The 14,325-nt window shown below is 35.3% G+C and overlaps 1 protein-coding gene across 17 annotated transcripts in view; it reads left to right on the forward strand.

Annotated features, from left to right (window-relative positions):
* PDS5A (PDS5 cohesin associated factor A) overlaps positions 1-14,325 on the forward strand; it is a 135,339-nt gene that overhangs the window by 67,252 nt on the left and 53,762 nt on the right. For all 17 annotated transcript variants that reach the window (XM_081592180.1, XM_081592246.1, XM_081592191.1 and 14 more), the window contains 4 exons: positions 7,299-7,393; positions 8,869-9,014; positions 11,205-11,356; positions 12,725-12,838. In XM_081592180.1, coding sequence (XP_081448306.1) covers positions 7,299-7,393; positions 8,869-9,014; positions 11,205-11,356; positions 12,725-12,838 — 507 coding nt within the window. The remainder of the gene's footprint in view (positions 1-7,298; positions 7,394-8,868; positions 9,015-11,204; positions 11,357-12,724; positions 12,839-14,325) is intronic.

Raw genomic sequence — 14,325 nt, forward strand, 5'->3', positions numbered from 1 at the left:
TCTATGCCATATTTCACTCAAACAGTTTATTTATTTACTGCCGCTTTTCTTTAGATATGTAGCTTATCTGGTAGCAAGATGTGTGTTTTAAACAATTCAGTATTGTATGATTTTGAAATGGAAAATAACACTGCTCTTTACTCAAAAGTTTTTAATGTTCCTCCTGAAGAACTTGGAATTATTATCTTCTATTCAACTTGATGGTAAGGTTGGAAAATCGATAAAATTTATTAAATTGCTTTCTTGTGTTACATTTACATGTTTCTTTGCTTCAAACACTGATTAAAAAGTCAATTTTTATTATTAATATTCTAGAGAACATTTGAAATTCATCATTGTCTAATTCAACTGATTCAGGAAACGGGCTCCAAAAGTTTTCTTAAAGTAAACTCACTATAATAATTGTTATAGTAATCCTGTGTTAGATACTAAAATAAAACAAATAAGAGACTTGCATGGTGGTCCAGTGGTTAAGAATCCACCTCACAGTACAAGGGACACGGGTTCAGTTCCTGGGCAAGGTACTGGGATCCCATTTGACACAGAGCAATTAAGCCCCCATGATGCAATGAAGATCCTGTATGCTGCAACTAATACCTGAGGCAGCCAAATAAATAAATTACATATATATAACAAATTGGAGACACTGACATAATGATATCTTAAGTTATTTGCTCAGAACAGGCCGTTTTGAAGGTCTTGAATATATTCTGACCATTTGATTAATTAAACTTGAATTTATAAGAATTTAGAGGGAATGAAACAGTTCTACTTGTCAGTACATAGAGGAGTGTATCTGTCCTTGTGATTGACATTAATATATATAGAAAAACATTTAAACAAAAATGCAAGACTCCATTTTTCACTTGCATAACTTATAAAAACTAGATCAGCAGTAGGAGGATTCTTACACTGAAAATTTTACATTCACTGGTGTCCTAGTAATGGATCTCTTTATTCATGTAAACAAAGAAGTATTTTTAGCATATCTGTTGTACTGGATTATTTCCCTTAATTATTTAGTAATAAGTGTTTTGATACTTGATCATGAATAGTAATATTCTCACTTTTCTCTGGCAGTTAGAAAATTATAAATCCTAAATGAAATATTTTATTAAAATATGACAGCTATCTCTGGATAAGAAAGTAGGCGGCCATGGATATTTAGGTGTTTATTAAATAACTTTAGTTTTATTGGTTATTTATGAGATCACTTCAAAAATAAATAAATGCTTTCAATGTTTAAAATCACATTATCTATGATCAGTTATATGCCAACAAAGCAGACAACCTAGAAGAAGTGGACAAATCCCTAGAAATGTATTGTTTCCCACGACTGAACCAGGAAGAAACAGAAAATATGTACAAATCAGTTACCAGTAATGAAATTGTGTCAGTGATTATTGTTGTTGTTTAGTCATTAAGTCGTGTCCAACTCTTTGCAACCCCATGGATTGCAGCATGCCAGGCTTACCTGTCTTTCACTATCTCCTGGAGTTTGTTCAGACTCGTGCCCATTGAGTCGGTGATGCTATCTAACCATCTCATCCTCTGCCACTCTCTTCTCCTTTGGTCTTCAATTTTCCACAGCAGCAGGGTCTTTTCCAGTGAGTCAGGTCTTTGCATCACATGGCCAAAGTTCTGGAGCTGCAGCTTCAGTCCCTCCAGTGGAATATTCAGGGTCGATTTCCTTTAGGATTGACTGGTTTGATCTCCTTGGTGACCAGGGGACTCTCAAGAGTCTACTCTGGGAATACAGTTAGAAAGCATTAGCATCAGTTCTTTGGCACTCAGCCTTCTTTATGGTCCAACTCTCACATCTGGGCCTGACTACTGGAAAAACCATAGCTTTGACTATACAAACCTTTGTAGCAAAGTAATATCTTTGCTTTTTAATACACTGTCTATGTTTGTCATAGCTTTTCTTCCAAGGAGCAAGCGTCTTAATTTCATGGCTGCAGTCACTATCTGCAGTGATTTTGGAGCCCAGGGAAATAAAATCTGTTACTGCTTCTACTTTTTCCCCTTCTGTTTGCAATGAAGTGATGGGACCAGGTACCATGGTCTTAGTTTTTTGAATGCTAAGTTTTAAGCCAGCTTTTTCACTCTCCTCTTTCACCCTCATCAAGAGGCTCTTTAGTTCCTCTTCACTGTCTGCCATTAGAGTGGAATCATCTATGTATCTGAGGTTGTTGATATTTCTCCCGGTAATCTTGATCCAGCTTCTGCTTCATCCTGTCCAGCATTTCACATGATGTACTCCGCATACGAGTTAAATAAACTAGAGTAACAATATACAGCCTTATCATAGTCCTTTCCCAGTTTTAAACCAACCCTTTTTCCATGTCCATTTGTAAGGGTTGCTTCTTGACCTGCATACAGGTTTCTCAGGAGTTAGGAAAGGTGGTCTGGTATTTCCATCTCTTTAAGAATATTCCACAGTTTATTGTGATCCGCACAGTCAAAGGCTTTAATGTAGTCAGTGAAGGAGAAATAGATGTTTTTCTGGAATTCCCTTTCTTTTTCTATGATCCTGTGAATGTTGGCAATTTGATCTCTGATCCCCCTGACTTTTCTAAACCTAGCTTCTACATCTGGAAGTTCTCTGTTCATGTACTACTGAAACCTGGCTTGAAGGATTTTGAGCATAACCTTCAGTTCAGTTCAGTTCAGTCGCTCAGTCGTGTCCGACTCTTACTTGCCTGCAAAATGAGCATAATTGTCCAATAGTTTGAACATTATTTGGCACTTCCCTTCTCTGGGATTGGAATGAAAACTGACCTTTTCCGGTCCTGTGGCCACTGCTGAGTTTTCCAAATTTGCTGACATAGCGAGTACAGCAATTTAACATCATCTTAAGGATTTTAAAGAGCTCAGCTGGAATTACCTAACCTCTACTAGCTTTATTTGTAGCAATGCTTCCTATGGCCACTTGACTTCACATTCCAGGATATCTGGCTCTAGGTGAGTGACCACACCATCATGGTTATCCTGGTCATTAAGACCATTTTTGTAGAGTTCTTCTGTGTATTCTTGCCACCTCTTCTTAATATCTTCTGCCTCTGTTAGGTCCTAACTCACTATTTGCAGATGATATATAATACTACGTAGAAAATCCTAAAGATGCCACCAGAAAACTACAAGAATTCATCAATGAATTTGAGTATGTTGTAGGATATAAAAAAATCAATAAACAGAAATCTTTGCATCTGAATACACTTAACAATGAGCTATCAGAAAAATTAAGAAAATAATCCCATTTACAGCCACATCATAGACAACAGAATACCTCAGAATAAACCTACCTAAGGAGGCAAAAGACGTATACTTGGAAAACTGTAAGATACTGATGAACCAAACTGAAGAAGACACACAGAGTTGGAAAGATATACTTTGTCTATGGATTGAAAGAATTAATATTGTTAAAGGCAATCTACAGATTCAGTGCAATCCTTATCAAAATACCAATGGCCTTTTTCACAGAACTAGGATGAATAATTCTACTGAATGGGAGAAGGTATTTCCAAATAATGTACATGATAAGTTGTTAACATCTAAAATACATAAATACCTCATTCAAGTCAACATCAAAAAAGCAAGCAGCCTGTTTTAAAAATGGGAGAGGATCTGATATACATTTTTCCAAAGATGACATATGAAAAGATGCTCAATATCAGGGGATATTTGTACACCTTTGGCTAATTCATGTTGATGTATGACTGAAATCAAACCAATGTTATAAACCAATCAATTAAAAATAAATAAATATATTTTTTAAAAAGATGTTCAACATCACTAATCATCAAGGAAGTGCACATCAAAACCACAATGAGATACCACCTCACACCTGTCAGAATGGCTGTTATCAAAATGACTACAAATAACAAGTGTTGGCAGAGATGTGGTGAAAAGGGAACCATCGTGCACTGCTGGTAGTAATGTAAATTGATGCCACCGCTATCAAAAACAGTGTGGAGGTTCCTCAGATAATTTAAAATGACACTATCATGTGATCCAGGAATTACATTCCTGGGTATTTATCTGAAGAAAACAGAAACAGTAATCAGAAAAGATAGATGCACTGTCTCCGTGTTCACTCTGGCATTGTTATAATAGCCAAGATAGGAACGCAACCCAAGTGCCCAAACAACAGATCAGTGGATAAAGCAGATGCAGTGTATATATATGCACAGTGGAATTTTACTCCTCCATAAAGAAGGAAATCTCACCATTTGGGACAACATGGATGGATGTAGAGAGAATTATGCTAAGGGTAATAAGTCAAACAAGGACAAATACTGTATGGTTTCACTTATATGTGAAATCTAAAAGAAAAATGACCAAACATAACAAAACAAAGAGAGTTAAGGAGAACAAACACTTGCCAGAGGGAAAGAGACATGGGGAGAGGAAAAAAAAATGGGTAGAGGAAATTAAAAGGTAAAAAATAAGTAAATAAAATGACATTATTTATAATTAATGTTTTTAAATTGCCCAATAAATTTAAAATTTGAGTTACTCAGCTTATCCTGATAATGAGTTTCACACTTATTAAATTCTTGCTGTAACACTAACCCTTCTGATTATACAATGGAAGTGAGAAGTAGATTTAAGGGACTAGATCTGATAGGCAGAGTGCCTGATGAACTATGGACGAAGGTTCGTGACATTGTACAGGGGACAGGAATCAAGAAAATCCCCAAGAAAAAGAAATGCAAAAGAGCAAAATGGCTGTCTGAGGAGGCCTTACAAATAGCTGTGAAAGAAGAGAAGCAAAAAGCAAAGGAGAAAAGGAAAGATATTCCCATCTGAATGCAGAGTTCCAAAGAATAGCAAGGAGAGATAAAGCCTTCCTTAGTGATCAGTGCAAAGAAATAGAGGAAAACAATAGAATGGGAGAGACTAGAGATCTCTTCAAGAAAATTAGAGATACCAAGGGAACATTTCATGCAAAGATGGGCTCAATAAAGGACAGAAATGGTATGGACCTAACAGAAGCAGAAGATACTGAGAAGGGGCTGCAAGAATACACAGAACTGTACAAAAAAGATCTTCACGACCCAGATAATCACGATGGTATGATCACTCAACTAGAGCCAGACATCCTGGAGTGTGAGGTCAAGTGGGCCTTAGGAAGCAACACTACAAACAAAGCTAGTGGAGGTGATGGGATTCCAGTTGAACTATTTCAAATCATGAAAGTGCTGCACTCAATATGACAGCAATTTGTAAAATTCAGCAGTGGCCACAGGACTGGAAAAGGTCAGTTTTCATTCCAATCCCAAAGAAAGGCAATGCCAAAGAATGCTCAAACTACCTCACAATTGCACTCATTTCACACGCTAGTAAAGTAATGCTCAAAATTCTCCAAGCCAGGCTTCAGGAACATGAACCATGAACTTCCAGATGTTCAAGCTGGTTTTAGAAAAGGCAGAGGAACGAGAGATCAAATTGCCAACATCCGCTGGATCATCGAAAAAGTGAGAGAGTTCCAAAAAAACATCTATTTCTGCTTTATTGACTATGGCAAAGCCTTTGACTGTGTGGATCACAATAAACTGTGGAAAATTCTTAAAGAAATGGGAATACCAGCCCACCTCACCTGCCTCTTGAGAAACCTGTATGCAGGTCAGGAAGCAACAGTTAGAACTGGACATGGAACAACAGACTGGTTCCAGATAGAAAAAGGAGCACGTCAAGGCTGTATATTGTCACCATGCTTATTTAACTTATACGCAGAGTACATCATGAGAAACGATGGGCTGGAGGAAGCACAAGCTGGAATCAAGAGTGCCAGGAGAAATATCAATAACCTCAGATATGCAGATGATACCACCCTTATGGCAGAAAGTGAGGAAGAACTAAAGAGCCTCTTGATGAAAGTGAAAGAGGAGAGTCAAAAAGTTGGCTTAATGCTCAACATTCAGAAAACTAAGATGATGGCATCCAGTCCCATCACTTCATGGCAAATAGATGGGGAAACAGTGGAAACACCTGCTGACTTTTATTTTTTTGGGCTCCAAAATCACTGCAGAAGGTGACTGCAGCCATGAAATTAAACGACACTTACTCCTTGGAAGAAAGGTTATGACCAACCTCGACAGCATATTAAAAAGCAGAGACATTACTTTGCCAACAAAGATCCGTCTAGTCAAGGCTATGGTTTTTCCAGTAGTCATGTATGGATGTGAGAGTTGGACTAGAAAGAAAGCTGGGCGCCGAGGAATTGATGCTTTTGAACTGTGGTGTTGGAGAAGATTCTTGAGAGTCCCTTGGACTGCAAGGAGGTCCAACCAGTCCATCCTAAAGGAGATCAGTCCTGAATGTTCATTGGAAGGACTGATGTTGAAGCTGAAACTCCAATACTTTGGCCACCTGATGCGAAGAGCTGACTCATTTGAAAAGACCCTGATGCTGGGAAAGATTGAGGGCAGGAGAAGGGGACGACAGAGGATGAGATGGTTAGATGGCATCACCGACTCAATGGACATGAGTTTGTGTAAACTTCGGGAGTTGGTGATGGACAGGGAGGCCTGGCATGCTGCGGTTCATGGGGTCACAAAGAGTCGGACATGACTGAGCGACTGAACTGAACTGAATATTGGTGGCTCAGCAGTAAAGAATTTGCCTGCCAGTGCAGATATGGGCTTGAACGCTGGGTCAGGAAGATCCCCTGAAGAAGAAAAGGCAACCAACTCCAGTGTTCTTACCTGAATATCACATGTACAGAGAAGCCTGGTGGGCTACAGTCAGTGGGGTGGCAGAGAATTGTACATAACTTAGCATCTAAACAGCAACAACAAAAACGGCAGTTACAGGTTGGTTCCAGCCACGTGAAACTTTTTTTTGCTGTGAGGCAGTATGTTACCTGTATTTTGTGTACTTATCTCTGGGTCTGCCCTGGCTTTCTACCTCACATTCTTCTAGCATTTTTCTCCTGTAAACTTTCTCAGATAGATTTTGTGCGTTTTGAATATTTATTTTTTGTTTGTTTTGTGGCATAATTTTAAGCTACAATTTTTGGCTGTTCAACATACATAGTTTGGGTTGGGGGATGTTTTATACTGTTTTGTTTTAGCACGGTGAAAGTCCTGTTGTAAAAAAATATTGTGAAATTATATATTTTTTACTTTATATTCTTCCTTCAGAGTGATGTAACTGTCATTTTAGTAACCAGCACGTTTTCTAATCAGTAACCATTGTTTTTTTTTATAGGTATTTATGTACTGTTGATGTACCTTATTTGAAAATAGTTATTTTGCCTTACAACTAATATTTAGCAATCTTTTTCTGTATAGATTTAATGACATTCATGTTCCTGTGAGATTAGAAAGTGTGAAATTTGCCAGTCACTGTTTAATGAATCACCCAGATTTAGCAAAGGATCTCACAGGTAAGGTGGCTGGTCTATTGAAATATGAGTACAATCACACAAATATATTTTAGATGTGGCCTTTGACTGTAACTTTGGTTTCTGAATAGGTTTCACTCTGGCACTGTTTCAGGTCTCTAACAGTCATGGACTAGTAAGTGATTTCATGTTTATACAATAAAATTAAATTTGAAATCTTCACATTGTAATCCTTTGGAATTTTTTGGAATCATAGTTTAAAGAAGTAGACTCTTCCTTATGAGTTCCAATTTGGGCACAAATCATTATACCTCTGTGATAATTAAGTATAGTAACATGTCTAAAAGTAAGTAGAAATGTGATTTCTTCTGAAATAGATTAGTAGAATTTCTCATTCTTCACTTGAAATAAAGCATTGAAACCTACTTATTTGGTTGTAACAAATAAATAGCTTCTATCAAAATACTTGGGCTTCAGGCTCAGTATAAGGAGTCTTAGCAGTAAAGAATCTGCCTGCAGTGCAGGAGACTCATGTTTGATCCCTGGGTCAGGAAGATCCCCTGGAGTAGGAAATGTCAACCCATTCCAGTATTCTTGGAAATACCATGGACAGAGGAGCCTGGCAGGCTGCTGTTCATGGAATTGCAAGAGTCCGACTCAACTTAGTGACTAAACCACCACAATGAAAATACTGTTTACTGGGCTGCCTTAGTGGCTCAGTGGTAAGGGATCCACATGCCAGTGCAGGAGACACAGGTTGATCCCTGACCAGGAAGATCCCACATGCCACAGAACAGCTAAGCTTGTGTGCCACAACTACTAAGCCTGTGCTCCAGAGCCTGGGAACCACAACTGCTGAGTCCACATGCCACCGCTGCTGAAGCCCATGCGCCCTATAGCTCATGCTCCACAACAGGAGAAGCTACCACAATGAGAACTCAAGAACTGCAACTAGAGAATAGCCTCTGCTTGCACAACTAAAGAGTAGCCTCTGCTTGCACAACTAGAGAAAAGCCTGCACAGCAACAAAGACCCAGCGCAAACAAAACTAAAAATAAATTTTTTACCAAATTTTTATCAGTTTTTCCAAAAATAAACAAACTGTTTGCCAAAAAGGAAATAACTTTGTGTCATAATTATCTAGAATTTTTTTTTTTAGAGGTTATAGAATGTTACTTTATATTGTGTAATGCTATAAAAATTTTTACTGTATTTTTTTGAGTCTTTTAATATGTATTGTATAAATCAGGTGCTGCTTTGATTTCAAGTCAGGTACTGATTTGATTTTTCCATAATAGTTGATACAGAATATTATTTATTAAGATGTAACTTTTCAGTAACAGTATGATATAGTTCATTGTTATTATGTAATGGCCACCTCAAAAATTAAATGACTTTAATTTATGCCTCATTTTACAATTGTTCAGTTTGTAGACATAAAAGCATTAGGGTTTTTTTTTGTCATTGTGAACATAATGAATATTATAGCTTACATTTAGCTTAATTTTTTGTTTCAGAATATTTGAAAGTTCGATCTCATGATCCAGAAGAAGCTATTCGTCATGATGTTATTGTTACTATAATAACTGCTGCCAAAAGAGACCTTGCCTTAGTGAATGATCAGCTACTTGGCTTTGTAAGAGAAAGAACACTGGACAAGAGGGTAAAACCTGAGGAATTTTATTCTTTTTTAATTTACTATGTTTACACTGTTAGCAAAATACAGTAGAAATTACTTTATATTTAAAGTTATCTTGAAAGTCAAATTAATACAATACCAAATATAAAGAGCTCAGAATTTATATATTTCTGGCATATCTTTTCATTATCTTTACAAACAAATACATTGGATTCTATAGCTTTTCATACCTTAGGTATGGGTTTTTTAGCTCACCTTTACAAAACGAGCAGCAAAATTAAAGTTTTGTTTTACCTTTTCAATTACATGATGAGTTTCAGAAGAATAGTGGTCATCATCATTTGTTTCCTTTATAGTTAGCATTTGCAGAAGTACCTGTCTTAGAATATCATACTTCTTGTGACAGTGGTGTTTCCATATTGCTATGCTAAGCTTAAAGCCAAAATGATGTTTAGTCATTACTCTTTGTGTAATTTCCTGTATGTGGATGCAGTTAAAAATGTGCGTTGATAAAAGTAGTACTAAGAACAGTAATAGTTGCTAAGAAATAGTGTCAACCATAAGAGACATATAGGCAAGGCAGGCTGATAAAACATGTTAACTTATTAACATCTTTAACAAAGGTTGCCTTTGAAAGTGTGCTATTTAATTTGAAGCACAGTTTTAAAATCTCCTACCATCCTGAAACTAATGCAGTTTAGTTATAATTTCAAGATAGAAAAGCAGTAGCTTTCTATAGAAATATATAGCAATATGCATTCTTTTAATTGTTTTGAAATAGTCATAGGCAGAGATATATAAACACCATTTAACTTGTTCAACTGTGTCATTAATTCTCCTCTGAAGAGTTTTTTCCCCTTGGCATTAATTTAAATGAAATAACACTCCCTACTGCTTAGTTGTTAATTACCACCTCCCCAGCCCCCAAACCAGATTTCAAGTATTGCCATTTTTGTTACTTCTTCCTTTTAGAAACATTTCACTTCTACTTCTGTCAGTTTTTGTTTATAATTTCAGGATGAGCTGAGTAAATGATTCTTGCTAACTGATACTGTATGATATGGTCTTAATGATGCCTACTGGACGTTTTAGGAACTGTTATTTTGGTGTAATGAATTAGATAACCTAGAGTATACCCTTTCTAAGTTTTGTTTTCTCTAAAAAGTGGGGACAAATTAAAATCTTTGATTTTACTGCTTCCATTCTTTGGTTTCATGTTAGAAATGTCAGAAGTCATCTTTTACTTGTTACATGGGAACAGTTTCATTTCACCTACTAAGTAGTCTAAAATTGAGAAAAGTATACCAAAAAAATTTCAAGAAAGTATTAAATAAACCAAAGATAAGTATACTCTGATTTATTAGAGATAAGTACCTTGTGGTTATTATCATATTGTTCTTTTGTCTTTCTGACTGATTTTTATAATCTCCTTTTCTGTCCACCCTCCTCTGATCACCTTTCTTCCCTCCTCTTGAACCCCTCCAATCTCTTTAACTCCCGGAGTCTTTCATGGATTAGGGTGTGACTAGATAACTGATTTGCCCTTTTGATTACAAAGTAATAAAATTCATTTAAGACTATCATTAAGGTGCTTTCTAACTTTATAATTCTAAGATTTTGATACCAAATTGTGCTCTTTTTCTTTTTTCTTTTTAATTGGAGGATAATTGCTTTACAATATTATTTTGGTTTCTGCTATACATCAACATGAATCAGCCATAGGTATACATATGTCTCTTCTCTCTTGAACCTCTCTCCAACCTCCCACCCCAGTTTTGCTCTTCTTATTCTTAGTTAATATCAAAAGGGATATAACTAGGAAAGAACATTCCAGATGATTAGACTTTTGTTTGTAGACTGAATTGTACACTTTCTCTTATTTTTTAATCACCTCTAAAACCTGGCCAAATTTTTTTTTAGACAGAATCAAATGAAATTTTTTGTAAGATTTATTGTTGCTTGGCTTTGAAGAAAATAAAATTTGATAGGTGATCTAGCAGTATTTGCACTGGATAATTTGGAAACTAGTCTGATTTCTAAACAGAAACATAATCAAAATTGTTGTTTAAGTGATTTGTCTTTTATGAAAATAAATATTGTGCTAATCTAGGCACACCTCAATCTGTGCAACCTATTGGAAGAAATCATAATTTTTGCCAGTTAGTATACTAAAATTTGGTATCTGGCTCATCTAATAAACTTTGTACTTTCTAGTGGCGAGTAAGAAAAGAAGCTATGATGGGTCTGGCTCAGCTTTATAAGAAATACTGTCTTCATGGTGAAGCAGGAAAGGAAGCTGCAGAGAAAGTCAGCTGGATAAAGGACAAACTTTTGCATATATATTATCAGAATAGCATTGATGACAAGTGAGTTCCATATGTTGGTAAAATGGTTGAATATAAAAGTGTTTTAATTTTCTAATATGGTTTCTGTTTGATTTTTTCCATAATACTTAATTTCTAAGTTTAGAAATCACTTTCTGCATATTTAGATATATCATGTTTAAATAAGACTCTAGCCAAAATTACCAGTTAGCATAATAATTGTGAAATATAGGCATGAGAGTTGGACTCAGACCAGAGACCAAATGTTCATTCTGCCCCTTATTAGGTCTGTACTCTTGCACAATGGGTTTAACTTTTGTGCACTTGATTTTATCTAAAAAGTAGTCAGAATAAAGCCTTCCTTACAGGATTGTCTTATGGATTAAATAAAATAATGAATGTAAAGCCCCTTGGCCCACCACTTGGCAATATAGCACTTTTTTAAGCACTAGTTATTTTTCCTTTTTGCAACACTGTAAGTACCGATTGAGGTATTACTGTTCTTTTTTTTTTAATTGAGGCATAATTGAGGTATAGCATTATATTTCAAGTGTATAAGCATAATGATTCTATATTTGTATATATTGCCAAATGATCACCTAGTAAGTCTAACTTCCATCCCCATATATAGAAAATTCTTTTATTGAGATGAGAACTTATATATTGTTTTCCCTTTCTGAATGTTACTCCTAATTCTCTATTGGATTACAGTAATAATTTTGTTTTTTGCAAAATACTTCGCAGTGTTTTATTGAGTTAGACTGACTACTTTGACATTATTGATTATGTATTTCATTGGCTAATGAAGAAGAATCCTTATATTTTCTTATTTTAGTGATGTTGAATAATAAATATAAGCTTAGCAAGAACGGTATTTAAATATGGTAAGGAATTTAGAATGTGGAATGAAGACAGATCTGCATAAGAGAAGCTGATTTTCAGGATGAAGGAAGATCACCTTGATTTCACAAAATGACAACATGGGAAAGGAGCCAAACTGTAATCAGAGGAAATTAATACATTTTTTGAGAATTAGTAATTCTTGATTGTAGCTTTATTTGTAATGTTAAGTAATTTCTGATAGCTCCAGACTGATGATGATGAACAGGTAGAACAGGCTTAGCATCCTGTGCTTAGGAATGATATATAACCCTTTTAGAACAGAAGTTTCAGGCTGACAAAGTGTAAAGCCACAAGTAACAGCTGTAGCTCTAAATTTAAAAATAACTATACTTGCAAGGAAAAACATTGATCACATACTGATCTTTTCCATTTATTTGCACACATCGGTATCACCATTGGTATGATATCTTTGCATGAGGTGGTTAAAATATAAAGTAGCTTTTGCTTCTGAAAAACAGAATAATTTTGTCACTTGGGTTTTTTTCTCTTTGTTTGTTTGCTTCATAGACTATTGGTAGAGAAAATCTTTGCTCAGTATCTTGTCCCCCACAACCTGGAAACAGAAGAGAGAATGAAATGCTTGTATTATTTATATGCTAGTTTGGATCCAAATGCTGTTAAGTAAGTTACTTTTTAAATGATTCTTGAATATTTTATACAATTATTTATTTAATTTCTAATTAACTGCTGTTGATAGGGTTATTGCTTCTTTTACTTGAATCAAGAACTTCAGATAAATATTTATAGAGAAAATTTTTATCATATAAGTTCAAGTTAAAAGCAAAAATATTCCTATATGCATAGGTATATTTGGCAACTTAGCGATATGGTTTCAGGAATTTAGAGAAGTCCCCATGTCAAAATTGTCTTTTGTGCACCTGTTGACTGGGATCTAAACCACATTATTGGAGGTTTGCCATACTAAGCCTAAAAAATAAGAACTGGTTCTTTGTCAAGAGAACATGTTCAAATCATTTCTGTGTGAATAACTTTATGATTGATTGTCGAAACTGGTATTTTTGAGATTGAAAGAAGGCACTATTAATAATTTTGTTCAGACAGCCACCATAAACCTTAACTATCTCAGGCCACTTAGAATCTGTGGGCATTCCACTTTAACGCTTTTAAAAAAGTAAGTAACTCCTCTCATTGAGAATTCTGATTCTTCTGAATAAGAACTTCAGCTATTACATTTACATATATATATTGCCTTTAATTTCATATAATTTCAAAATTACAGAAAAGTTCCAAAAATAATAAAGCTTTTTAAATCCAATTTAGTGAGATTCCTAATTTTTGACCATTTACTTTATCATTTGCTCATACTTTACATACATATTTTCTTGTGATCCATAGATAGTAATTTGCAGGCATGCATTCCTTTATGTCTAATACACAGGTATTCCTTAATTACAAGGATATGCTTTTCTATAACTAGAGTGCTTTTATGAAAGTCAAGAGGTTTAATATTGGTAAAATATTGTATAATCCAGTGTGTATTCAAATTTCCTCAATTGTCCAAATAATGTCCTTTATGGATTTTTGTTCCCTTTCTAGGATTACATGTTGCATGTTTAATTATCATGTCTCTAGTCTTTTTAAATTTGGAACCATTTCTTAGTTTGTCTTTGTCTTTTATGACTTTGACAGTTTTCAGAACAGTGTTGCATAGGTCAGTTATTTTGTAGAATGTTCTGTCAGTTCGGGTTCATTCAGTGTTTCCTCATTATTGGATTGAGATTATGCGTTTTCAGCAGAAACTCCACAGGGTAACATACCCTATTAGAAGACATCAGCCATCATTTTAAGGATTTGCAAGCAGTTCATAATGTTCACTGTAGATAGTAAATTCCAGGCCGAAGGTCTTGATCTCTGTTTATATTTGGCAAAGAGTACTCAGAAATAAACTAATTTTGAGCACCTGAAATTACAGAATGGGTTTGTAAGAGAAGAAAATCTGCTATCACAGAGAGAGAAGAATCTGGAGTAAAGAAACTCAATTTAAATATGGCATGTTTTGAATCCACATCATTTCTAAGAAATTCAGTTTTGAAGTCATCTGCACTATTTCATGCATATCTCCTTAGCCTGGCCTTTCACAATCTGAT

Source organism: Giraffa tippelskirchi, chromosome 1, assembly GCF_054371585.1.
Source record: "Giraffa tippelskirchi isolate mGirTip1 chromosome 1, T2T-mGirTip1v1.2.pri, whole genome shotgun sequence".
In the NCBI taxonomy this organism is placed as follows: domain Eukaryota; kingdom Metazoa; phylum Chordata; class Mammalia; order Artiodactyla; family Giraffidae; genus Giraffa; species Giraffa tippelskirchi.